Source organism: Megalops cyprinoides, chromosome 6 (genome assembly GCF_013368585.1).
Source record: "Megalops cyprinoides isolate fMegCyp1 chromosome 6, fMegCyp1.pri, whole genome shotgun sequence".
Taxonomy (NCBI): domain Eukaryota; kingdom Metazoa; phylum Chordata; class Actinopteri; order Elopiformes; family Megalopidae; genus Megalops; species Megalops cyprinoides.
This window is the reverse complement of record NC_050588.1, coordinates 5901522-5927265: the sequence shown is the minus strand read 5'-3', so window position 1 is coordinate 5927265 and position 25744 is coordinate 5901522. Positions and strand designations below refer to the sequence as shown.

The following is a 25744-nucleotide window of genomic DNA, read 5'->3' as shown; positions in this document are numbered from 1 at the left end:
AATACTAATGTGACATTCAAGACAGTTGCCATGGAAATGTTTGCAAGTGCAGTCTTTTCACCTCTCTCTCTCACTTTGACTTTTGTGAGATTTTGTGTTGAGGCAAGCATCGGGGATTAATAAACCTCACACCTAACCCCCTCAAACTGACAGACGGAGAAGCACAAAAGTATGCTCTAATCATCTACGAATAAACATAAAGCTGACAAGGGCAGGCTCTCCTGGACCTCTGCACATGCATCTGTGTGTCAGTTAATGCCTTATGAAATAATATATGCAAAAACACTATTGTACTGGGGGTGTGCCCCTTTAAGAAGAGGTAGCCATTTTGCCATGGGAACTACAATTTAAAGAGAAACAGATACTGTGGGAATGTGAGCTGGAACTGCTCAGCAGAAGCAGGCAAATTAACTATGAGCCAGGTGGGCGGCATTGATAATCAGTGACTAGAGCCTTTTCAAAAAGACTGAAAGCCTTATTTCAGGGCACTGTGGTCATAAGCACAGGGTGAGAGGAGTCTGTTTGACAATCTACTTCAGAGAAGTGGATTTAGGATTGGGAACTTGATTGGCTGAGATGTAAGAGTTGGACTTTGAACCCTGTTTGGAATTGTTCACTCAGAGTGAACTCCAGGGCTGCCAGGTTTGGCTTTTTCAGCCAAATTGGCTGAATCGTCTGTGGTTTCGCATTGACTTGTGGGATTGAAAAAGCCAGCTGGTATTTTGGCTTTTATTGGATTTTTTCCCCAAAAATTCTGTCACCTCACCAAAAACATGCAGTTTGACACAGAAAATAGGATATTAGAACATAATAGAACATTAGAGCAGAACAGAATATACTGGTTTTTTCTTAGGGATTGATCTGTTGGGAGAATGTCCTGGTTTTGGCTTGTCTGACTGAGAGATGGCATCACATTGCTTGGGATTCTGCAACAAGCCTTGGCAACCCCAGTGAACCCCCCAGCCAGTCCTGTTGACAACCCTCTTATTACCCTTTTTGTTTGCTATTGGCACTAATTAGTGAAAAAGCTGTTAATTAGGCTCTCTAAGAAGCTAGGCCTTTTATTTTCCTTTTCTATAGTGAAGTGTTTGTTTTGTTCATTTGTTTAGTCATTCTTTTTTGATTTATTTACAAATGACTTTATAATGTATGTAGATACAAACATCAATAAAATACATGTGTATGAAAGTGATGATAATTCATGAATCTCTAACTTGACATACATTTTTACTCTTATTTCATATTTTGGGAGTGAGGTAGAGGGATGTCTCTTTGTATGTGAAGAGGGGACTGTTTGAAGGCAGGTAAGGTGTTTGAATGCAGGTCTCAGTCAGTGTGATGGGATAGGGTGTTTGAAGGCAGGTCTCAGTTGGTGTGATGGAGTCAAGTGTTTGAATGCAGGTCTCAGTTGGTGTGATGGGATAAGCTGTTTGAATACAGGTCTCAGTCGGTGTGATGGGGTAGGGTGTTTAAAGGCAGGTCTCAGTCGGTAGCCGTTTTCACATATGAACTCCGGACAAAGTGCGGAGAATCAGGTCCGCAGCTTGGCCAGAATTGCCCTTTCACACATGTAGCACACAACAGGAGATTGTCCGTGACAGACGCGTTCTCACCTACAGGAAATACTCCGGTTTGGTTTAGGTGAGGGGCGGTGCCTGGGTAGAGCGTGCAGGAGGCAGGACATGACACAAAAAGTACGCTGCAGAAATCGCAGTGGCTGTATTCGAAACCACCTACTGCATACTGTGTACTGTCTACTACACAAGTATATACTGTATACTGCATGCTATTTTTCAGTGTAGTACCCAGTATGCGACCATTATTAATTACATTGTAGTATGTTACATTGTTGCTTGAAATCATTGCGAGTTTAGAAATGTCCAGATTTCCTCATGGTATTTTCCAGTTAGACGCCACTTGCATTCTCATGAGTGAAAAGTATTTACGAGATTACCTAAAGTATTCGCGAATTGAAGGATTTTCAGTTTTTTTCTTTTCAATGTCTTACCTTTCGGTGGTATGGGTACATAATGTGGCACGGAGGAGGAGAAGGCGAACATAACTATTGTACTTTTGGGTAGCCTATAAAAAAATCACACATAGACATCTAAATGGTGCTACCGGTACACATAATTTATTATTAATTATACATTTATTATAACAATGAGGTAAGTTTTTGTTGTTCGCTATGTAATGTTAGGTCACCAGTTCACCTATCTCACCTATATCTACCTATCACTATTACTTAGCTACAGCTTAGCTAACTACCAACCAGATAATAGACTACTAACCAACATTATTAATCATCGTAAGAGACAAGTTTTGGCAGTATAGCTATAGCTAACTATCTCTTTAATGATCATTGGACTCAAAATAGCATGTATTTGGACATATCCGCAATAACTAAACAGTGGAAAGCTATGTACAGGCACGCGGAAAATAGTACGAGGCAGATGTTTGTATTCTTCTGGTTTCGCGCAAGTCACATAATAGAAACATTATCAACATGCCCACTCGCTCGCGGTGGATTCTCCAGAATGTTGCCTGCTCTATTCACACACAAGCTCACTCCGACATGAGGCGGACTTTGTACTAGGGAGCTTGCAGAACAAAGTCCGTTGCATGTCCGGGCAAACTGATTAGGACATTTGCGTTCTCACATACAGCTCCTCCGGCTAAGGGCCGGATATGTTCCGGCGTCCAGTGCATGTGTGAAAGGGGCTGGTGTGATGGGGTCAGGTGCTTGCAGGCAGGTCTCAGTCGGTGTGATGGGGTAGGGTGTTTGAAGGCAGGTCTCAGTCGGTGTGATGGGGTCAGGTGTTTGAATGCAGGTCTCAGTCAGTGTGATGGGGTAGGGTAGATGTTTGAATGCAGCTCTCAAGTCGGTGTGATGGGGTAGGGTGTTTGAATGCAGGTCTCAGTCGGTGTGATGGGATAGGGTAAGGTGTATACAGGCAGGTCTAGTTCAGTGTGCTGGGGTAGGATAAGGTGTTTACCAGCAGGTCTAGTTTAGTGTGCTGTGTAGAGAGGCAGCTGTGGCAGAGAGGGGAACTCACAGGGGACGGCCCGTAGGTAGAGGTTCTCCCGGATGACCTGCTGGAGCTGGCTGTCCATGGAGCCCGGCGTGAAGCACTTACTCAGGTACAACCTCAGGTCCTTACACAGCGAGGAGCCTGGCACAGAGGGAGGCAGACAGACAGAGAGTGAGGAGAGGGAGGGCCGGGGGGGAATGAGCAGGAGGAATGAGGAGAGAGGGAGGCAGAGTGAGAGAGAGAGAGCAAGGTGGGAAGGGAGAAGAAGGGAGAGTGGGACACAGAGTCATGAAGGTGGGGATGAAGAGAAAGAAGCAGAGAGAAAGAGACAGTGATGAAGGAGAAAGAGAAAGAATAATGAAGAAGAGAAGTAGAGAGATAGACAGAGAGCATAATGAAGGTGGAAATGGAGTGAGGGATAGAGAGGGAGGAAGAGAAGAGCAGAAAAGAGGAACATGTAATGAGCAGATGACAAGAGGAAGACAGGCAGTGTACTTAAGATAGCCACAGTGAAATCAATGTGCGCACACACACACACACACACACACACACACACACACACACACACACACATACACACACAGACTAAAACAATCATTCCTTATAAACTACTTGCACAGAATAAAATCAAATGAAACTTCCAAACCTCACTTCTTCAGCACAGTACTGATTAACCTTAGCATGTCTTCATGTTGATTCCTATCAATCAAGCTAAATGGTTAGCTCGTCAGCTTTAGTTAGTCACTGTGAAAGGATGAGGTCATTTCCTTCCTCACCCCTGGTTTCAATCAACATCCTTAACTGTGACTGACGATTAAATTCGAGTGTTATGTTTTTTTAGTAAACACTTTTTTATACAACGTAGTGACTGCTGATCTTATGGAGGATGAAAGCTGACACATTTAAAAGTAAATAAAAAAATACTAAATTAAATAAATAAATGTTACATAAATAAATAAACATGTATACATGATCCATATTTATTTATTTCTGTATTACTTAAAAATTTATTTATTTTTTATGTCTACATTCATCCTCAACATTAATTATTTGATGCATTATTCTACACATTCCTATTATTATTCCCAGTATTTATTTATTTATATTTAAATAAGTCTGCTTTCATCTTCCATGTAATCTTGTCAAAGAACTCTGCAATCAAGGCGTTGTGTTTATAAAGAAGAGAGACTTGTGTTTCATTGTGAGTCCCTCTTGACTGTACCCAAGAGTGAGATTCAGAGCGAGGGAAGGGTGCAGTTCAGGGTTATAGAGCCTATTATACACACACTGAAAAAATACAACTCACATATGATAAATCAAAAAAATACAGATCTTGGCATGGACAGTGTGCTACACATGAAATACTGTATATGAGCTATGAGAAAAAGGCAGAAAAAGTCCATCAGCTGATGGAACTGCAAGATCTGCAAGAAGGTAAACATGCATGTAATATATTCAGAAGTATGTTCACTAACATGGCTGGTAAATCAATGAGGTGCCTCTGCCCGTTTTCAGCCAATGCAGCCCAAACCGAAATGCAGAATTTGAGCCTGAACCTCTGCCTCTCTGCAATGTCACCTCCATCCATCTTCCAAAGCATAATATTTATAGTGGCGTATGTGTCATGACTGCTCTGTGACGCTCTGAACGTTTTCCCTCCGCTACACAGTGTTCCCGAAGCTTCGCTCATTAAAGCTCTCAGGGACGCGAACGCGGTGCCCTCGCGCCGACACGCCCACTGCCGCGCGGGCATACGGGGGTTCTCATGAACGTAGGTGCCCACCCCCCCACCCCCCTCGCTGATCTCTTCATTTTATCTGAAGTGTTTTATGGCCGCTCTGGTGACAGGTCACTTCCTTTTATTGATGGGCTGAATACATTTTCCCTGTCAGACAGAGTGATGAGCCCTCCCTGGCCTCCTGACGCCTGGCCGTGGCGAGAAGTCCTCCTCCAGCAGGACTGCAGCACCGGGAGCCAGAAATGCAGACCCCCCCCCGTCTACCAACAGTGACTGAAAAGCACACCTGTTCATGCTTTACTTTGGTTCCCAGAATTCCCTGGACCTTTCCAGAATTCACTTAAGTAAATTCTGAGGAATTGTTCTTTACTAATAATTGTTTAGTCACTTTGAGTGTACTAACATGACTCAAGTAAATGTTGCTCTTATGGATCACTGTCTAGTACCCTATAAAGACTATGATTTAAGTGACTGTTGCTTTATAAATCATTGTTAGATTCTACACTCACTTTAATATGACATACATATGTTGCTCATTAGGATAAGTGTTGGGCTCTGTGTGCTGCACTATGTACTATGTACTGTACTATATTTTTGTTTCAGCAGTTTCTCAACTTGAAGCCCATTGTACTGTAATCCTTGCCTTTCTGTACCAACCACCATCATTCATTTGCTCTTGTGATATGCATATAATATATGGTGTACTATGCATTAGCATTATGAACTAATGTATTATCCTTGTATATTATTCTGGATAAAGGAATGTAAGTAAATAATTAGTGACTTTATGACAGTAATGAGAGACATTTGCTGCTTAGTGTAACAGAGAAAGGCTCTGCAACGCCTAAACCATTTAGTTTTGTTTGCTCTTCTAATAGGCATCAGACAATATACATTGTGAAATAATGCCTGTTACAGCGAACACACAGTTGTGCTGGTGAGTGTTAGTAATGTACTCAGTTCTGTCTTAGAGAGGACCTGGAACCAGTCACCCTTGTATAAATTTATTGTACCACAGAACACAGTCCAGTTCAGTCTGGAGTAGTCTATCTATCCAGTGATGTTGTGGTTGTGGGAATGTCCAAGTTGCCATTAAATTGACACTAATGCGGTGGAGTGTACAATTCCGTATCCAAACACAACAGTTAGTTATAATTCAGAAAGGCAGGGCCCCACCTGCGGCGAGGGACCACAACGAGGTGTCGGGTTTCTACCGCTGTGGGCAGTGCAGCCATCAATCTGGATATTAGGGACCAATGGGAGACATTGCCCCATGACATATTGCTGAGCTGAGACGCCAAGCGCAAAACACATTCGTCTCCCGCTCTATAAATACCTGTGTACCTGTGGACTGACAAACTTAAGTACCGTCACACTTTGTCTCTGCATTTGTCTCCGCTGAATTTTTTTATTCTTGTTGTCTTGACTGCATCAGGATAAAAAGATACATTTATATTTTTGTTGCTTAGCAGACTCGCTCATCCAGAGCCGCTTACAAGGTGTGAATATGTGAACATTTACATTTTTGACATCCAGCATTACACTACATTGCACTACTGTCATTTAGCAGATGCTCTTATCCAGAGCGACTTACACAGTGAATCTAATGAAGTGGCATGAAAAGTTGCACCAACAGGACAACACTAACCACACAGCGTCAGTGCTAATCATAGTGCTGAGGATGCAAAGTAATATGTACGGCTAAAGGATTATATCATTCAAAATATAATGCAAACACATGCGCTACACGCATGCAAGTAAACGTCCACATACAAAATCTGCCAACCACACATGACCAAATGCTAGAGCCACACACAGCGCCAAGACCACAACTGCAGACCAGTCCCAGCATGCACATGCAACACAATATACCCGGCAGAAGTACTGTACTATTCCAACATCACAATCCAAAGCAAGGTTAGCAGTGATCGCCGAGGCACAAGCAGAGTAGCCACAGCAATGGTCAAGAGGTGAATCATTGAAGTCTGATGAAAATGTACACAAGAATCTTGTTTAGATATCTGAGTTAGGTATATGTGTAAATAACACTTGTGTTTTTCATAAGGGGCGTGGCTGGCTGTTGCCAGAGACGTAGCACCATGACCAGTGGTTTGCCCACGTAGAGAATGACGAGCGTGCCAACTGAATAAGGAAGTTCTCAGAAACATGTGAAAGATCAGTTGGTGGCCACAGCCTAGGACCTGTGGCAACAAAAGTTATTTCATGCAAATTTACAGATCATAACCAACAAGCATTCAATGAAAGCAAAGCAAGCTTAATCAGGTTAATGTGTGAGAACCAATGAACAAAGCTGTGCTTTGAGAACATATTGGCTGTGGCCGGCTGCGCCAAGGACCAAGAGCCAGAACAAGCCGTGTGCGCCCCATACTGGATAAACATTCTGTTTGTGAGATGAATAAGCTAATTCTGCCAAATGTTGTTGACGCGTGTGAAAAATGCTTAATAATAGCAATTCAATCAAGGCAAGGTGTATGTAACATAAAAATAAAGCAAAAGGGTAAGTACAAGTTTACCATGAATGTCAAATAAAACTGTAATGACAGCAAGTAATATTCAATCTGACTCAGCTTCCAAGGTCCTCTGAAAACGAGACTATGTAATAGTGGATTGCTCTCCTGTGCATGCACAGAAGGGGGCAGTATTACCAGTCCCTTTGATGTTGTTTGACAATGTCTGGGGAAATTCAGTGCAATCAGTGTGGTAAAAGCCAACTGAATATGAGCCAACATGCATTTATGCATTTAGCCAGGGTTTACCTTTCTGTAAAGCTCATCCCATAGATCATTACAACCAGAGCAATGTTTTTTGGTTGAATCACAAAAGAACATGTTTCTACAGCATTCCTTTCACATCAAACGATGCTGACTATTCGCTTTGCAAGGCACTATTTCTGGGTACACTGCCCCAGAAATACAGGACTAAAACCTGCAACCTTCTGGTTATTCTAGTCTCCTGATCCCTACACCCTACACCACACTGCCACCAACACGATGGGTAATATTTTCATACTGCTATTTGAATATTATTTACTTATTTATCCTTTATTTATCAGAGCTGATCTGATAGTAGTCACATTCCCAAGGTTGTGTTTTGCAAAAAAAGCAAAGAAAAAAATTATGACTAAATACACCCTGGCATTTTTGTGCACAATCTAACTGAGCAGCAGTCAGGAGTCAAAAAGATTTTTGGCACAATGGCTAAAAAAAGACCACTGAAGACCACAACTCACTGGTCCTTGAGAGATCAGGCAATTTTTAGTGGATGCCCACTTAACATCTGTGGTCAATAATGTTCAAAAGGAACTGATTAGCAAGCAAAATGATCTGTACTTGGGATCATTGATGAACACCCCTCAGCCCTTACATTGATGAGAACTGAGTTTTTCTAGTCAGATAAAAAAAAAATGGATATGGACATGAATAATTGCAAGAGGACGCTTTAATTTAGCGGTCTTAGCGAGCAGCACTCCGCAATCAAGACCTTGTCATCGCACTTCAATAATGGTTCATCGTTCATGTCAACCACAGATCACAATTATCTGTGATCACTTAACCATCCTTCAAAATTCTGACTGAATTCACTTCACGTCCTGTAAAATAATACCGACCATAGAAAGTAAAGGTTTGGCATGCAAAAAAAAAACTGATAAGTGACAGTGCACACAAAATTACCTCAACTGGTTACAGCCCGTTACAAGCCCACACTTATTTAGTGCCATGGACTGCCACATTTATCTGTCACTATCTGGCACTAGAAACAACTGGGGCTTGTCATCCAACAACACTGGCAGAAGCTGAAGGCACTCAAATTCATTTCCTAATAGGAGAATTAGGTTTGGTGCACAACAGCCAGGTCTAGTTTCTTACAAAACTACACACACGAATACAGATATTGCATATTGTTAGAAAGCACTGCATATCCCTTAACATAGACTTCTTAGATCTTCCTGTACATTAGACAGACATTTTGAGTTGGAATAAAAGAAATATCTTTTTCAGGCCATATATTACTTCTTTGTTTATCTTACTTAAACTTTGTTTATTAATATAGTTGTCATAATCATAATTTATTTACTAAATTTGACAGTGTTTATTGTATAGGAACACAGAAGTTTTTTGGCTTTTTCCCCCTTTAGGCAGCCCTCTTGTCAGAATCACCAATTGGAAATATTAGGCTCCACTCACTGTGACAACTGCTGCACTGGTACAGGAGTGCTGGGGCATAGTGAATGCATTCCTCTTTCATACTTACACCCCAGCTGCAATTATTTTTCAATCCAGTCACCCAGCACACTACAGTGGAGGATGGGCATGGCTTACTGACATCATCTGAGCGACATGCAGGCACCTGATGAGTTATGAGGTGCCTGAGAGTGGATAAATGAGCAACCCCTGTCGAAATACCCAAGGCAGAACACAGCAGCCGATGGGTGATGAAATAGCTGGGATCGAATCTGAGCTGCAGATCCCAGCTTGCGCTCAGATGAGATAACTGGGAGCCCTCACACCATTATTTTAGAGGTAAGTAAGCAGCAAAATCGTAAACATAATCTTATCTTTACATTAGGAGGCAACCATTAGAATTAGCTTGTTTTAACACTGAAGGGTTAATTCTGAGACAAGCTAGTACATAAATTATTTTTGCAATTCCATGGAGACTGCAGATTATTTGCCATTGAGCTATATTTTAAAACTAGCAAACTTAATTCTACATTGCTAACTTGCTAAGTTTAATTGTCTAAAATTGGGTTCAAATGGTAACAAAGGTGATAGTTATGGTGTTTCTTTAAAATATTGGTTTTAACACACATTATTATCACATTAGTCACATTGAGCATTTTCTCAATGACATCAGACAGTGTTGACTGGAGAGTTCAAACATGTAATGCCACTTTAAACAGTGGGCTGTTCCCTGGCAGCACCTAACGACTCATGATGTCAGCAACAGCCACACCTGCCCTTATTTTTGAATCCGTTACAGGCAAGCTGCTCAACTGAACAATTCAGAGACCTTAAACTGAGGATTGTATATCAAGTATGCCATAGGAGGCACATCGTGGATACAGGAATGTATTCCCCTATGATCTTTTTTATAAGAGCATTTGAAGAGAAATCACAATGTGAGAAGCAGGACTGAGTGTGCAGGTCCAAGTATCAATGCAGAGACATGGAGGAAAGTGGGTGGCTCTCTCACAGAACAGACGGCAGACATTAGTGGTCTTATTTAGTTCATACAGGAATGTACAAAGCATAACTATTTTACAATGACGTATCATGTAGTACATTTACTCTGGACAGTAGGGTATTTCAGTAATAATACGATAATGAAGCAGTAATGAAGTAGTCACTTTGTACTGCTGCTCTAATCCTGAGTGTTTTATCACTTTATTCCCGTTTTTCGCCTATACCCAGAATGCACCATAGTATGCGCCAGCTGATCACCTTCTAATTGGCTGAAGTTGATGTAGCTCTAAATTCCACACATTAAAAGGTACTGAAACTAATGAGGAGACCTTTGGTGAGGCTCTCCAGGGAAAAAATACTAAATTTGAGATTTTTTGGAGAAGTTGCACGTTAGGTACGGCACAGTAGACATGGGATGATAGTGCTGAACTAAACACGATCATGCACTTCTCTGACATGATATGGCACATTGATAACACACATCACTTTGTGACAAGGAGCTACGCGGTACCTGGAGAGACGGTCTTGATGCGGATGGGATGGGGGCAGGAATTAAGGACCCCCCTGACATCCCCCAGTGTCATTCCCAGGACAGGAGTTCCTCCGATCTCGAGGATGATGTCACCCACCGTGGCCCCGCCCCCAGGAGCCGCGGTGACAAAGGGGAATTCTCCGTAGTCGGCTCCACCCCCGATGGCCACGCCCAGCTCCCCAGAGGCACCGCCAAGGGGGACAAAGCTCTCCTGCACCTTGGAGCGCCAGTGCAGCTTCTTCACCGCGGCCTTAGACATGGTTAAAGAGCTGAGAGGGAGAGACAGAGGAGCGGGAGACAGATATTACTATATAAGCTATGGCTGCTGATCAGGGAGAGAGAGAACGTGTGAGCGACAACAGAATTCAGACGCCCACACCGCCTCATGCCAACACCAATGAGAGAGAAAAACTAGACCGCTGTGAGTGTGCGTGTGTGTGCGTGCGTGTGAGTGTGTGTGTGTGTGTGTGCGTGTGTGTGTGTGTGTGTGTGTGTGTGTGCAGTTCACAGGCTTTTGACACAGGTATTTGACAGAGTATACATTTTCTCTGCACAAAACGTACCTGCAGGCTCTCCAACTCAACATCCATCAGCATATTTTATTAGCTGCCCTTTTGACTGAGTGTGTGAATCAACAGATTTCACCACAGCAGGCTGCTGAAATGTTCCACAAACTCAAAGTTGGGAAAATAATTAAAAATGCATGAATGCACCTTAGCATACACAGCTAAATCAGCACATGACAGTGTCACACTCAACTGGTAACATAATTTACATAATCCCTATTGCAGACATTTGTAGTGCTCTGATGCATTTTGTGTATAAATAAACCAGGTTAATACCTATTAACTTTCAATATTTCAGATGAAGAATTCTAGATGGGTCAGACACAGTACAAACCAGGCCTCATTGCAGAGCAGTGTCATGTATTTCACCCTAAAATCTGTAATACTCTCCTCTGTGTGGATTCTGCACTCTACTTATGTACTCAGTGCATATGCATGGTGTGTATAACATAGTCCACCAATGAAATGATATGCCCAAATGAAAAACTGTCATATACACCACAACCAACATAAATTCCATAATCTGCTTACTATTTTATAAATCAGTGAAAATATATTGTACGCCAAATTTGTAATATTATTTACAACATTTTAAAGGATAAACTTTTTTTCTAACTGCTACAAAATACTGCTATTTTGCAAAGAGATTGCCAAAAACAACTGTTTTCACAACCCTATCAGATCCAAGTCACCTTGGATGAAGATATTAGTCATACAGCGCAAGAGTTTGTTTGTTTTGCAGAGCTGAGCTCAGGTGTAGACAGGTTACACCCCCAAGCACTGACCATAGATCAGTTTCGGTTCTTCTCAAACAACGGCTGCAGGTCGTATTGGGAGTTGGGTGAGTCAACCCTGGATCAGCTGCTCAGGAGAGGAAAGCACCCAGAGCTCCAGTTCTTCAAATGCCTTCCACCTTTCCACCAGGCAAAGAATTCACTGTGTTTACATAACATACACTAACATTCCACTGGAAAGAGACTTTGTGCTGGCCCCCACAAAGGCCAGAAGACCAGTCCGCTTCACCTTTGCAGGAGAAAAGCTGTCCTCAAAGCCTGGCTTTCAACAGGTGACCACCTGTATTTCTAGATTTCCCTTTTTGGTTTTTAAGAGGTACCATTCCTCCTCTCAGCACACACCTATACCAAAGTCCCCCTCTCCCTTCCTCTATCTTCATGTGTGTGCATGAGCGTGATGGGCGTGGCCTAACGGCACCTACAATGGTAGTGTAAACAGAGGGAAGGTGACACGGCTGCAGAATGAGCTGGGAGATACACGGATACGGAAGCAGGCACAGACAGAGAGAGAGCGAGGGATAAAATTCGGTTGTCAGCTCCGATTGTTATGTAATGAGCTGAGCACAATAGAGATAACACTCGAGAGCCGTGTGAGACTGCACAAGGATTTCAAAACATTTTGACATCATTTTTACGATTGAAAAGCTGCTCTTTTTATTACTATACTACAAAAAATGTAAGTGAATCTGAGACTCAGACTTACAGTCTTAAATACTCTGTAACAATGAGCTTTATTATACAGAATAGAGAAGCAAAAAAACAGTTTGCTTGCACTGAGAGCCTAGTCTATTTATAATATTGTTTGATTTCAGGCATGCATTTAGTGTTGTTTAATAGCCGTGTAAACTATACTTCTAATCAGTCATGGGTGAACTTTGCCCTCACGTTTAAGCACTTCCTGTGATCCCCTCCTGATCTGGAGTCAGTGATACTCAGTGACCCACAGGCAGGGGCAGCTGAGGGCTCCGGTGCTGCCGGCTGGCTGAGCCCCCGAGCCGAGCGCAGCGATCAGTCACTCCACGGCAGCGGGAGCGGCGGAGTGTTGGGGCGGCCATTGATCCAGCGTTATGATTTACAGCCTCTTCCATTTGCCGAGAGTCCTGCGCCTCTGCTGCTGCCGCTGCCGCTGTGGCGGGGAGAGCCCCGCCGCCGGACCTGTGCGTGCGAGACCGGGCGAGAGCACGCGGGGGCAGGAGGACCTCGGCCCTCGCCCTCGCCTTCACTGCCACCGTGTAGATGGAGAGGACAGATGGAGCGCAGCATGTAGTTACACCACAGTGTAACACATCCTCCTTTGTCTACAGTCACCTTAAGCAGAGCATTTACCAGGCTTTACACATGATTAGCCAGCACGTATTTGGGATATGTGAACAGAGTCTGGGTGACAGAGTCCTCTTAGGAGCTATGAATATTTCATAAAGGGAAACGGAGGAGAGAGTTGCCTCTGAAGATGCCATTGCTTTGGACTGAGTCCGGTTTGTTCCTCTCTCCACACCTCCTTCCTTCATGCTCTGTAGCGTAGTAAATATCCAGCACGTGTCCATTTTTCACTACATGAGTACTCTTATAAAAGAGCATGTAGCCGAAATGCCCATGCAGCAGACAAACAGACAAACACAAGACATATGACAGAACAGAGCGCAGGGAACCGGTTTGTCTGTTTATCATACAAAACCATGTGCTTTAAAATAAAAAACTAAATGAAGAATCAATCACGAGAGTCAATGCTGGCCATCTACCTTTGGGAACCATTCCTTTTATCGACCGGTGGGGGGAGATGCCCAGCTATCTGACCGCCGGTCACATTGCGTGCGTGCAGAGGTGGTTTTGACCCGTCAGGGCCCGGCTCTGACAGTATTGGAGCGCCCTGTCAGAATGATATAGACAGCGCCAAAACTGACTTTGAGACAGAGAGAGAGAGACTTGGAGTGATGGTGACTGTGAGAGACGAAAAGAGAGAAAGACAGAGAGGGAGTGGGATGCGCAGTGAGCAGAGAGAGAATGAGAGAGAGGAGGAGAGAGCCACACACAGATTTGGAAGTGTGCTCTGAGACCCTTGGGCAAATGGTGGAGATGAGAATTGACCACAGGGAACAAGGTGAGGGGGAGAAAAAACCTCAAATCTCCATAGCTCCTCCTGAGTACACACATATCAACAGGATCAGAGCTCCTCTTCTTATTCCCCCTGCTATCTCCATCTCCGTGAGGGTGCATTCTGAGGCACAGCGAGAGAAGACCGAAGCAATTGCGCCTAAGACACAGGGACCTCTGCTGTGGTCTCTCTCCGCCGCGGGGAGACGGAGGGTCCTTCCCTATCTGAGAAGCGGACAAGCCGAAAAGCCCCCGGGTTTGCTTGATCAAAAAGGCTTAACATTCTGACTAACCAGCAGGAGAAAACACCCAATTGCTTCTACATGAATGGTTGGGCAATCAGAGAACTACGCCCCCTCCTCCCACCTCTTAGAGGCGGCGCGTTGATGTAAAGAGCTTTTTTGGCTGTTTGAGACGGAGGTAGCAGGAGGATTGGGGCACCAAACGCTCTCGGCTTGGCAAAGGTGCTGTGGGTTTGACCTTGGAGGTATTGATTCTGGCCTTCTTTGGCTCATGTCTGGCACAGAGGCATCTCTGACTGGGAGACATTTTTTCCCCTACATCCAAATGACCCCAGACACATTTCTATGCATTTTTTAAATGAAAGGATGGATCTGTAGGTAAACTATGCTGATAGAAGCCAAGAGTGTGATGCATGTCCAAAGGCACACAGAGGTACCCGCACACTCTTCCGCTCACACAGAGCTCGCTGCAGTTCACAGCTCATGATCCTCATCACTGCACCTCTCTCTCACTGTCTCATCTCCCCTTCCCGTCCTCGCTGCATCCCACTGTGAGGCAGTCTGCAACTGAATCACACCTCTCCAACCCAGCAGTCTCTGTCATCACTCTCTCTCTCTCTCACACACACACACACACACACACACTCAAGCATACACATTTAAGCATACTCAAACATGCACACACACAAGAACGCACACACACTCAACCACTCAAAAAAAACACTCAAACAACCCCCCCCCCCCCCCACACACACACACACACACAAACACACACACACACACTCAAGCACACACATTTAAGCATACTCAAACATGCACACACACAAGAACGCACACACACTCAACCACTCAAAAAAAAACACTCAAACAACCCCCCCCCCCCCCCCCCCCCACACACACACACACACACACACACACAGACAAACACACACACAGACACACACACACAAGCACTCAAAAACAAACCCAAATAAACCCACACCCAAATGCACATGCATACACATAGGCACAAGCACAAACAGAAAGACACACACACAGGTAGATACACATGCACACAAACAAACATACAGGCAAACACACATACACACAGAGATACACTCTCATCTATGCAATTATTGTACAAATACTGACCAAGTGTAATGTTGCGGTCTAAGACAAAAGAACTGACTTGCGTGAAAAACTCCACTCCAGCAGTTTTCTGTTGCTCTACCGGTCACATAACATAAATAAGTAAACTAGTTTCATCCACTGATCAGTACCTTTGAGAAAAATTAATATAAACTTATATTAAAAATGTTCCATACCCAAGTATCACCCACCCACAAGCAGGAAAATGCAGTTCTTTCAAAGGGACTGCTGTGTCTTTGCTTTGGGAAGCCAAGTCTTTTCACAACAGGCTATGAGGTGCTTTTGCCTATTTTCTATTTATCCACTTAAATAACCGAGGGGACCTTCACGTAAGATGTACTGTCAGGTCCGGTGAGCGTCTGGCTACTCCCCGAGTCTAACGAACTGTCAGCCCTGCTCGGGCTTCTGGCTCTCCATTAGGTGCAGCATGACCTGTAGATCACTAAACTGTCACTAAAGGTAAAACTGTTCCATGAAGAAGGCGGAGCTATTGTTTCAGTGAAAAAAAAAAAAATCACATAAACTCTGTTTACAACTGAAAGGCCCGGAGCGATAGGGACCACATGACTCCTGTGATTTTTGCTGTAGACCAAATTCAAATGGAGACCATGTTCAAATGGATGGCACATTGAAATAAACAACACCCACAAACAGAAGAGTCATGCTGATGACGTGCTGTCATTTTTTGGCACGCCGTGTGTTTATTGACATGCGACATTCGCATGTGTTCCAACACACAGACTGCAGATATTTTCCAACTTGGCTAAAATTCAAAATGAAAGCAAGTCCCCATTGTCAATCTGTATTTGAAAACAGGAAAAAAAATCCTTACCCATTTACAGGGCAGAGAAGACACAGAGGTATTGGAAGAGTGACCATATTACAGAAACTGCCCCCTCACAATGAAACTCTATCCAACAGATCATTCACTGATAATGCAGATAGGATAGAATAAGATAACGCTCTAAGAATCCTGTTTCGTTTTAAGAATGGTGCTATCTACATCTGCCAACGCACTCTTTTGTAAGAGAGACGCGCCATTCCTTCAAAGAGAACCAAGCGGCAAAAAGTATCTTGTGTTGACAAAAAAAACGCTGACCCTAAGCTTTTGGAGAGAGCTGACCACTCCGTATCTGTTTCCATGTCCTTCCTGTCTCCATCTGATCAGCTGCTATCAATGTTTCCCTGTCCTTGCTTTCCTCTGAAATTCCATATGGGGGAGGAACAGCAAAATCTGAAACCCAAGTCTCTGTTGTCTCAATTTATTTATACCACCTCTCTCCCGATGGAAACCATTTTTGGAGGTCAGTGTTTATTCCGGTACTAAGAGAATTTTAATCAGTCACAGCTAGGTCACTGTGTCAGGATTTATTCTTGTCCCTCCAAGAATGTGAATGTTTGGTGCCTCAAAGTATTAAAAGCAGAGGGTGTGGAGGATGCGACAGTGAATTGAACGGGAGTGCTCGGCTCTGGGGACCAAAAACCAATCGATGGTGTCGAGGCGAGGTCCCAGAGACCCTCCTCTGTCCTCGTGCTCACTGTGCTGACGATGTTGGTCGTTTCCTCGGACCGGGGCACTGGAGCGGTGTTGTGCAGTGTAGGCACCTGCAGGTAGGTGAGGTACCTGCTGAGGCCTCTGTCCAGCATCACCTTTTCACACCAGTTCTGCCAACCACTGAAGGAGCTGCTCAAGTGAGGCATATTTTACAAGCAACTTGGAATGCAACCTCAGTAAGAATCGTATGTATTAGAAAAAACGTCTAACTACGGGAATCATTACTTCAATTACAAATGCAGAGAGCCGTCTGGGAGCTCATTTGGAACACAGAACAGAGAGCGCATGGACGACTTCAGGACTGGGTTTGCCAGCCCATGATACGCATCTTCAAAGACCTCAGATATGAGAGCGAGCAAATTGCTTCAATTAAGGACGCGCTTAATTGAATTCTGTAGTTTAAATCTCCGGTGGGAGCGAAGATCTTGGAACATGAAGGCCCTTCATGTCTGGGAAAATGAAGAGAGGTAAAAGCTAAACTCTGTTCCTTTGAATAAATCTGAACCTGGAAGCAGCTTGGCGAGATGGGCACGTCGCGAAACGGGGAGAGGCCAAGCTGAACTGAAGCTCTAGCCATACGGATAACGTCTTCGCTACACAGGCAGTGTTGTGATTATGCCCGTTTTCCTATTAATAACTGAAATAACTGAAGGCATCTTCAAGTCAGATGAACTGTCAGGTCCAGTGAGTGTCCAGCTACTCCCCCTCTCATTCAAACTGTCAGCCCCGGTCCAAGTCTGTGCTTGCCTGCGTTGCTACGGCGATGCACTCCCCTTACAGGAATTGCAAGAATCCAATGCTATATGATGCTTATATGTGGGTCTGATACCTATGACTACAGTTTTATTTTGAACATTTACTGAATAGTAAACTTTACCTGAACTTATACCTCTGTAGCATAGTGGGTATTTCTACTTTTTTTGGTACCTTCTGTTTTTGGTCATTTTCCCTGGAAGCATCAGCCAAATAAAATAAATAAATAAATCAATTCAAATTAAAACAACAATAACAAGAACAAGAAAAATAATCACTGTCAGAATTGTTCTCATTGTTATCATAATTAATATAACAATAGTAAGTTGAGTATGTGAAGTGGTGTGTAATAGTGTGCACCAATTATTTTTATTGGTATTATTTTTCATTTTGGTCTATCTGTTTTTTTCCCTTGTGTTTTGCTTGACGTGGTGCTATAAACCTTGTGGCTGGGTCATCATAATTTAAAACTTGCTCTGAATTTACGTTCCTGGAAAAGCAGAAGTTATGTAAGTGAATTATAAACAATTCGTTCTTTTGTCAGTGATTATGTAGTAGAGGGCTGTGTGGGTGGAAGGCTGGCGAACGGTCACTCGTAGCATTTTGTTTATGGTCTGTATGAAGCCAGGTCATGCTTCATTTGGCATGCGGTGTCGCTCCAAGTGATGCGGTGAGAAGTAAATGTTACTGCGACCTGCTGCATCCCACTGTTCTAACCCTTTACTATGATCCCGAGGGTAACCCCAAATACAACTATCTTTTGGAAAACCTTAATAACGACTGCAACAATCATTGCACATAAACCTAAACATTAATACCGGTGAATCCTGAAGCACAACTTCAGCCTGTATGGCCATTTCGAACAATCCCCAAAATCTAAAACCAGACCAAGACTTTACTCTCGCCAAACATTCTCCTTCGGAGTCCAAAAGAGAACCCTTTTCCTCAGATCCTAAGTGTATGGCCTCTGACAGTGTCCGCATGCGTGTTGGGCTCATGCAAACGCCGTCCTCAGGTTTGCGGAATGACACAGTCTTAAGGAGCAAACAGCAACACGTCAATCTGAATGACATCTCCTTCAGTGTCTCTTCAGGACTTTCAATCTGACCGGCTCCCTTTGCTAATCTCTTTCCTGTAAAGATCCACTCGATTGCTTAACGTGGGAGCATTAGATTCAGTGATGTTCATTTATTTTCAAATCTAGGACAGGGGGCCGCTGAACACACAACAGACAGCAGTGGCAGATTTAAAAATAAAAGATTAAGTGCTTGTGGGATGAAAAGCGCATACAGACACACGGGGGCAGGAGGGAAAGGCAGGTCTGAATGTCCACAGAGAGCCTCCGAATCAGTCCACGAAATCTATGAATTCGGGATGAAATGAATCTGTGTCTGCTCTGCTTCGAATCCTGGAATATAATGTTCTCTGCTGCTCTCTCCATCCCAGTCTAGACCTCTGCTGAATGTAAAGCAGTGCAAAGCTCTTTTGCATGATGTTTTTGACTGCCCTGCAGAGGCTTAGCTGGCTAACACACAGCACAAATAAAGTTATCTTGTACCTCATGGAAACGCATACGATGTCTGAATAAAATCGCAGGCCTCGTTCCCGCAAAATGACACCTAACCTACACCTACACATTCGTACACTGGAGGGAGGGTCAAAAAGTTTGTAGACTCCACCCACATAGCTGTCTGTCTCTGCCATCTTAAAGTTTTTAACATGAACTTCCCTTTAAGCAAAGTCATATCTAACAAGTGGGACCACTTTTTACTTAAATGTCTTCATCTGCATTCACAATAACCAGTGACAAGGCTGATAATGTGAGGCTTAACCTGGAAAACAGAGAAAACCAAAAATAAAAAAAGAGTAGTGATAAAACACCTGGGAGAAATACGGGTATGCCACTGCTTCTGGTGATGTAACACAGTACACGTCCCTCATCCCCTATATAAAGTGGAGTCTCTCTTTTGTGGAAACAGTTTTGCCAGTTAAAATGAGCTCTGTGTACATTCTACGCCTAGACCTAAAATCAGCCTGACCACCCCAAATTCAACCCCATCCATTTAGTTTTAAATTTTTATTCTGCTCCAGGATCAGTTGTTAAAGGTACAAAGTCTCTGGTGCATCTGACACATCATGGCCGGCATTAAGATGATCAGTCCTAAAATGAGGGGATGTCAGAGTTGGAACATCACTGCAAAAAAAGTACGGAGGTTACGGGAGAACATGTAGAAAAACAATTTATGAAGAGTTACATTTTGTTGAGGACTATACAACTGAGACCAAAAGGGTGAGACTAGGCTATCAACCCTCATAGCTGGGCATAGAAAAACGAGTTTAGTCCACGTCGGGCAATGCATAGGCCATGTCAGTATTTATTCCTTTTTTTCAATTATTGCCCTCTATGTTTGTTGCAACAACAGATTTCAGCATTCTTCAGCAGCATCCGTGACTGACTGAAAATGCTGAACACTTGGTAAAACGATAACAGAGCTCGTATTAGGCAAGATATCAGTTTAATTAAGGGATCAGTGGAGTACTGCAACTGCTGCAGAGGCGAAGATGATGGATAATGGAAACTCAGTGCTGCATGAGTGAGGGAGATGGGGAGAGAGAGGAAAGACAAAGATGAAAAGGAAATGGACAGATGGTAAGAGAGTGAAGAAGGGATGGAGAGAGACCAGAGGAATAGGGTGCCTGGGTATCATGTTGTGTTGCAGAGGTCACTGCTCAGTAACCCGACGCCTGTTGGGTTGTGCTGATTCAGGCAGGATGGCTGAAGGTGACCCCGCCCCCTCCCCTCCCCTCTCCTCCCCTCCCCTCCTCACACTTCTGTCCAGCTCACCACCTGATATTGATCCCGATTTCCGACATCGAAACTGAGCACCTCGACCCAGCCGCCCTTATGACCTCGCGGAAGGTTGTGACATCATTATGCACAGGTTAGTTCACACAACCCTATGTTTTTCCCTCCCATAAGTCTGTCCTCTCGCCTCCCCCTGAGTTCCAATTCCCACTTTGTGCCGCCATTTAATTCTAGAGAAATCTGAGCCCTGCATAACCTTCCCAAGGGTCAACGTCACCAACAATATATTTATTTTTGCTCTGAATATCAACAGCGTGTACTGTGCACCAACAGAGTAAGAACAGACATGACCAGCGCTAATTGCATGCAGTGCTGCAGAGCCAGCAGTGCCGGATGTGTCATTTCTCATTTGAGGGTGGGTCAGCTTGTTGACTTTTAACGAGGAAGGATAGCATCGCAGAGACCTAGCTGGGTCAAGAGAGCACAATGCTACTAATTCAAACCAGTTAAAGGCTGAACACCAAGCGTCAGCAGCCTTGTATACAGCTGCAGAATAAACTACTTCACGACAAGCTCAATGGTCAGGCTAGAAGTGCATAATGAGGAGCAGTTTATAAGTTTGAAGCATCAGGGGCAAAAGTCACGGGGATTCACTAGACAGGTGAGGACAGTCAAAGTGCGGATCTACCTCCAGTAGCGCTGCTTCTCTCCAGACTTAATTAATGATTCATAACAGCACGATAACCTTGACTGCGCTCAAAGCCCACAGCAACGCACAGTGTGAAATCAGGGTCAGAGCATCCATCACTCTGAAACAGGCTCCACCACGCAGGGACACGCCCTGTGAGTGCAAACACACACACACGGGTACACACACACACACACACACGCTCACATGCAAACACATGACTACTCAAACACATTCACACACAAATACAAAGCCTCTCCCGAAGGTAATATATGCAAACACCTCTTTAAAAATACACAAGAAACACATTCCTGCACTTTCTCACACATAGCTACACAAAAACAGGTCTATATATAACCTCACGCAAGCGCACACATACACATGCATGCACACACGCACACACAGACTCAAACACACCACAGAACAAGACAAATGTTATTATATGAGAGATCAACACGAATCCAATTTAGAGACACAGAAACAAGTCTGTCTCCACATACAATATTTGTATTAATCTGACAGGGTAATAAAAATAAACAGTAAAACAGCATGGAACACTGCTTTTTTGTTTTTACCTCAGAACACAGTAAACAGTATTCTGAGTTCCTGATTAGGTGCAACCAAGTAATATTACTACCATTCAATTACTAGTAATATTACTACTTTCAATTAACTAACATTAAAATATAACCTTCATTATAGATCTACTTATAATCGCACCAAATCACATATTCAATATAAATTATCACAATATACTTAATATTCACAAACATCATAGAAGCGGAGCGAAGTCACCCTAATTTTAGCTATCTTAACAAGATGATCTTAATTTTGACATAAGCACTTGTGCGTGGACATCTTATCTCGCAATCTGTGTTTTAATAACTTTTTTTGCTAGGAAAACGCTGCATCTTAAAGAAATCCCACTGAAAGCGATCATTTATCTCAAGCAGTTCTTCTGACACTGTCCCCACGATGTCCCTCCCTCATTCTCTCACGCAAATACATACACACGGCGCAAATGTTTGCGGAACATACTGACCTGCATTGGCGCTGACACACACACATTCTTTTCAAGCAATTCAGACGCTCGAAGAAAAAACGTTTAAACACGTCAATATACATTGACCCGACCGAAACTATACTTGACCCCCAACGGTCACAGAATAAAATAGTAATTCGACCACTTGATACTTTTCTCAAAAGAAAGAAATGCAACGTGCGATTTATGCAATTATTCTATGCGAGTTTATTGCTTTTTGCAATGCATATATAAATTGATGTAAATATTTTGATCTTTTTTTTTCTGTAATCCGGAGACAGAGACAGCGGTGCGCTCGCCAGACGGTGTGTTTGGATACTGTGTGGCAGAGGATGCTTCACAGCTGAGCACGAGACCCGTGATGATCTGAGAGAGGGAAAAAAAAAAAAAAGAAGAGGAAAAAAAAAAAACGGCAAATCTGACAGCGCGTTTGCTCTTCGTTTAAAAACGTTCAAAATGCACGGCGTGTACGGGCTACAGCCGAGAAAACAAACAATGACATGCGAACATTTAGGCCTGCGCGTTTGTAAATGTATAGACAATTTATAGATGCAACTCGCGTAATTTTAAAAATGCACATGTAAGACACAAGATGAGAAAAATAGACAGAAAATTAGCCAACATCGCGGAGGCAAAAGGCATTAAGGCATAGGACTTACCTTCATAATTCCTACTTCCTTCTCAGCGTATTCGCTTGTTTTAGCTCCTTTTGCAGCTTTATTGTATTGCCCGGTTATTGATGTTTCGCTGAATCAATTATTGCAGCTATTGTAGCTCGCTAGCTATTCTAAAGGTTACAAACCCAAGCACGGCGACGATATTGATTTAACTGAAGAAAGGTACCACGGACCTACAGCTGCTGCCACAGCCCAACGAGGTAGCCATGCCTTCGAGCAGTTTAATAGGACACAGGTCAAAATTACATTGCATTTCAGCACAGAGCAATATTCCAGGCAATGGCAATGAGGAAACGGTGATAAGACCAAGGAGCAACAAGGGAGGGGGGGTTACGGAGGGGAGGGATAGAAAAAAGAGAAAGAGAACCGCCCCTGGTGTGAACGGATTGGATAGTGCTTCGGTAGTCGTGTTAGAGTACAGTATGCGTACGAATGTTGCGCTACACTTTATACAAAATCTTACGGTGGGACAGAATTGAATACAGTGAGGTTTTTTGAGGCTAGACCCCACTTGCCACAATAGCAGAAGACTAGAGCACCGTATCAATTTGGAGCCGAGCCTTGAGAAATCAGACGGAGCGAGTGCTGGAATGAACTCGAGATGAGGGGAATGAGGGTGAAAACAAGGTCATGGTGGGGTTATCCATGACAATGCAGGTATTTAGGCAATGCCTATCGTGGGACCTGCGCGTCATCATATTTTTACTAGTAAAAATATTTGATGCATTTCTGATATTCATATTAAAGTTGATTGAATAAAGTTTCTTAATATGTTATCGAGAGAAGATTGTAGTTGATATACAGCAGGGATATGAATTCTGTTTTTGTGTTATATTTTAATTTGCTTTCTGCTGAATGAAAGGATAACTTACATCAATACTGAACGACGCATGTAGCGCAAAATATGGGGAATACACAGGAAATTGCCTTATTTCTTAAAATTGTAAGTGATTCGGTTGCTTTGGAAATTAAAGGTGAAAATGTATCAGGAGTACTTCTAAGATTCACAGTAAACAAAAAAGTGTGGCTATTGAACAGAAGTCAAATGGAAGATACTTTGAAGCAGGTGCCTCCATTGAAGTCTTCCCTGAGAAAAGGCCAATATTCTCACATTTTCAATCTCAATTTTCAAGGCATGAATGATTGAAAAATAATTTATTTTATTTTATGAATGAGGACAAATTTAAACTGCACTCGACCATCATGACTTAAGAACCCTTTGCCATGGTATGAACTGCAGTTCCTGAAACATACATACTGTACATGGCTATAAGATCCAGTCTGAAGCAGGTTATGAACAGACTATTTTGACTAAACAAAGAAACAAGGGATGACTAAATGATGCTGTTAACCATTAATTGAAATAAGCATTGCAAATCATTTGCTTCAGTGGCTCCATGGCTTTCTGGTCTTTTACACTGAAATTAACAGTGACACAGTTGAACCATATGACTAGATTTCAAATCAAATACATTTTTAACACAAAAAGACATTCTGACTTTATTAAGAAAGTGTGGAATGTGAACCAGATAAAACTCTTCCACCAGATACCTGTATCTCTTATGAAGTGTGGAGAGTCACAGTCCACAAGGACTGTGCACCATTGGTTATAATTAGCAAATGATTTACACTGAGTGACATCCAATGATGACAGTTTTGAAACCGACACGCTCTCCTAGCGGGAGACAGTGCAGGGGGGAGAGGAGAGGGAAGTCCCAGGAGTAAATGAGCAGCGGGGCTTTTAGGTGGATTCGAAGGAGCTGGATCATGTTGTCAGCAAAGCCCACCGGGAGGAAGCTGATCCCAAGAGCTGCTGGCAGGTCTGGGTCAGCAACGAAGTGGCCCTGAGGGTAAGTGGTGGCAGATACAGTTCAGCATCGCTCTGAGTGCAATTGCTGTTTGGGATGGGTTCGGGATGGTTAATCCGAAATGAAATGGTGAGAGCATAATCCCTTCGCTCTCCACCTCAGCCGATGTGTGATGAGCAGTCTAGCGTGAGCCAGGTGGGTGCTGTGCACTGGTGGGGGCTGAGATGAGTCACCCTCCTTTCACTGTGCAGCACTCTGACATCCTTGGCAGCTGCTATGGTAAAGCAATCCATTCTTGTTGTTATGATATTTATTATCAATGTGAGACAGCCTCTAAAACGGACAACTTATGGCACCTAGAGGCACACGTCTATGAATATATTCGCATTAATAACTTACAAAATCAAATCAGTGGTGGAACTGACCACTGCAGATTCGTGCTGCGCAAAAAATGTGTCATTTACTTCCCGGAAGGCTTTAAATAGTTTTATCTCCAGCCATGTGCTCAGTAGGTTGTGATTACAGTGTCCGACCTGACATCAGATGGTTATTGATTCAGTGTCTTCGGTGTATGCTGCCAAAGCCTTTACGTTTTTACACATATCATTTTAATGCAGAGGGAAGATAGCATGACGATTCATGGTTTCCAATGGATTCCCTGCTGTGAGCCATGAATTATTAAATCACATATGTGAAGGCAATGAGAAACGAGGGACCCTTCATATGACAGATGTTGATTGCAGGTATGTATGAACTGGACAGTGTGATGGTAGCAACTTAATAAACTTTAGTTTGAAGTATTAGATTGTTGAGCCAGTCATTGTTTTATTGTGTAGCGTAGTGGCCAAGGAGCAGGACTTGTAACTGAAAGGTTGCTGGTTCGATCCCTGCTGGAACACTGCTGCTGTACCCTTGGGCAAGGTACTTAACCCACAATTGCCTCAAATATCCAGCTGTATAAATGGATAACATTACAAAGAACTATAACCTATGTAAGTTGCTTTGGATAAAAGTGTCTGCTAAATGAATAAATGTAATGTAAATTGCAGCAGTTATAGTCAAATTATATTATAGTCAAAGTTAATCAA

The 25744-nt window shown here is 43.2% G+C and overlaps 1 protein-coding gene across 1 annotated transcript in view; it reads right to left on the bottom strand.

The window, feature by feature from the left end:
• Positions 1-23153, bottom strand: part of LOC118779323 (membrane-associated guanylate kinase, WW and PDZ domain-containing protein 1) — a 66561-nt gene extending 43408 nt beyond the window's left edge. The window contains exons 1-3 of the mRNA XM_036531370.1: positions 22831-23153; positions 10486-10775; positions 3057-3173 (exon numbers count right to left, since the gene is read on the bottom strand). Coding sequence (XP_036387263.1) covers positions 3057-3173; positions 10486-10765 — 397 coding nt within the window. The 5' untranslated portion in view covers positions 10766-10775; positions 22831-23153. The remainder of the gene's footprint in view (positions 1-3056; positions 3174-10485; positions 10776-22830) is intronic.
• Between the last annotated feature and the right edge of the window lie 2591 nt (positions 23154-25744).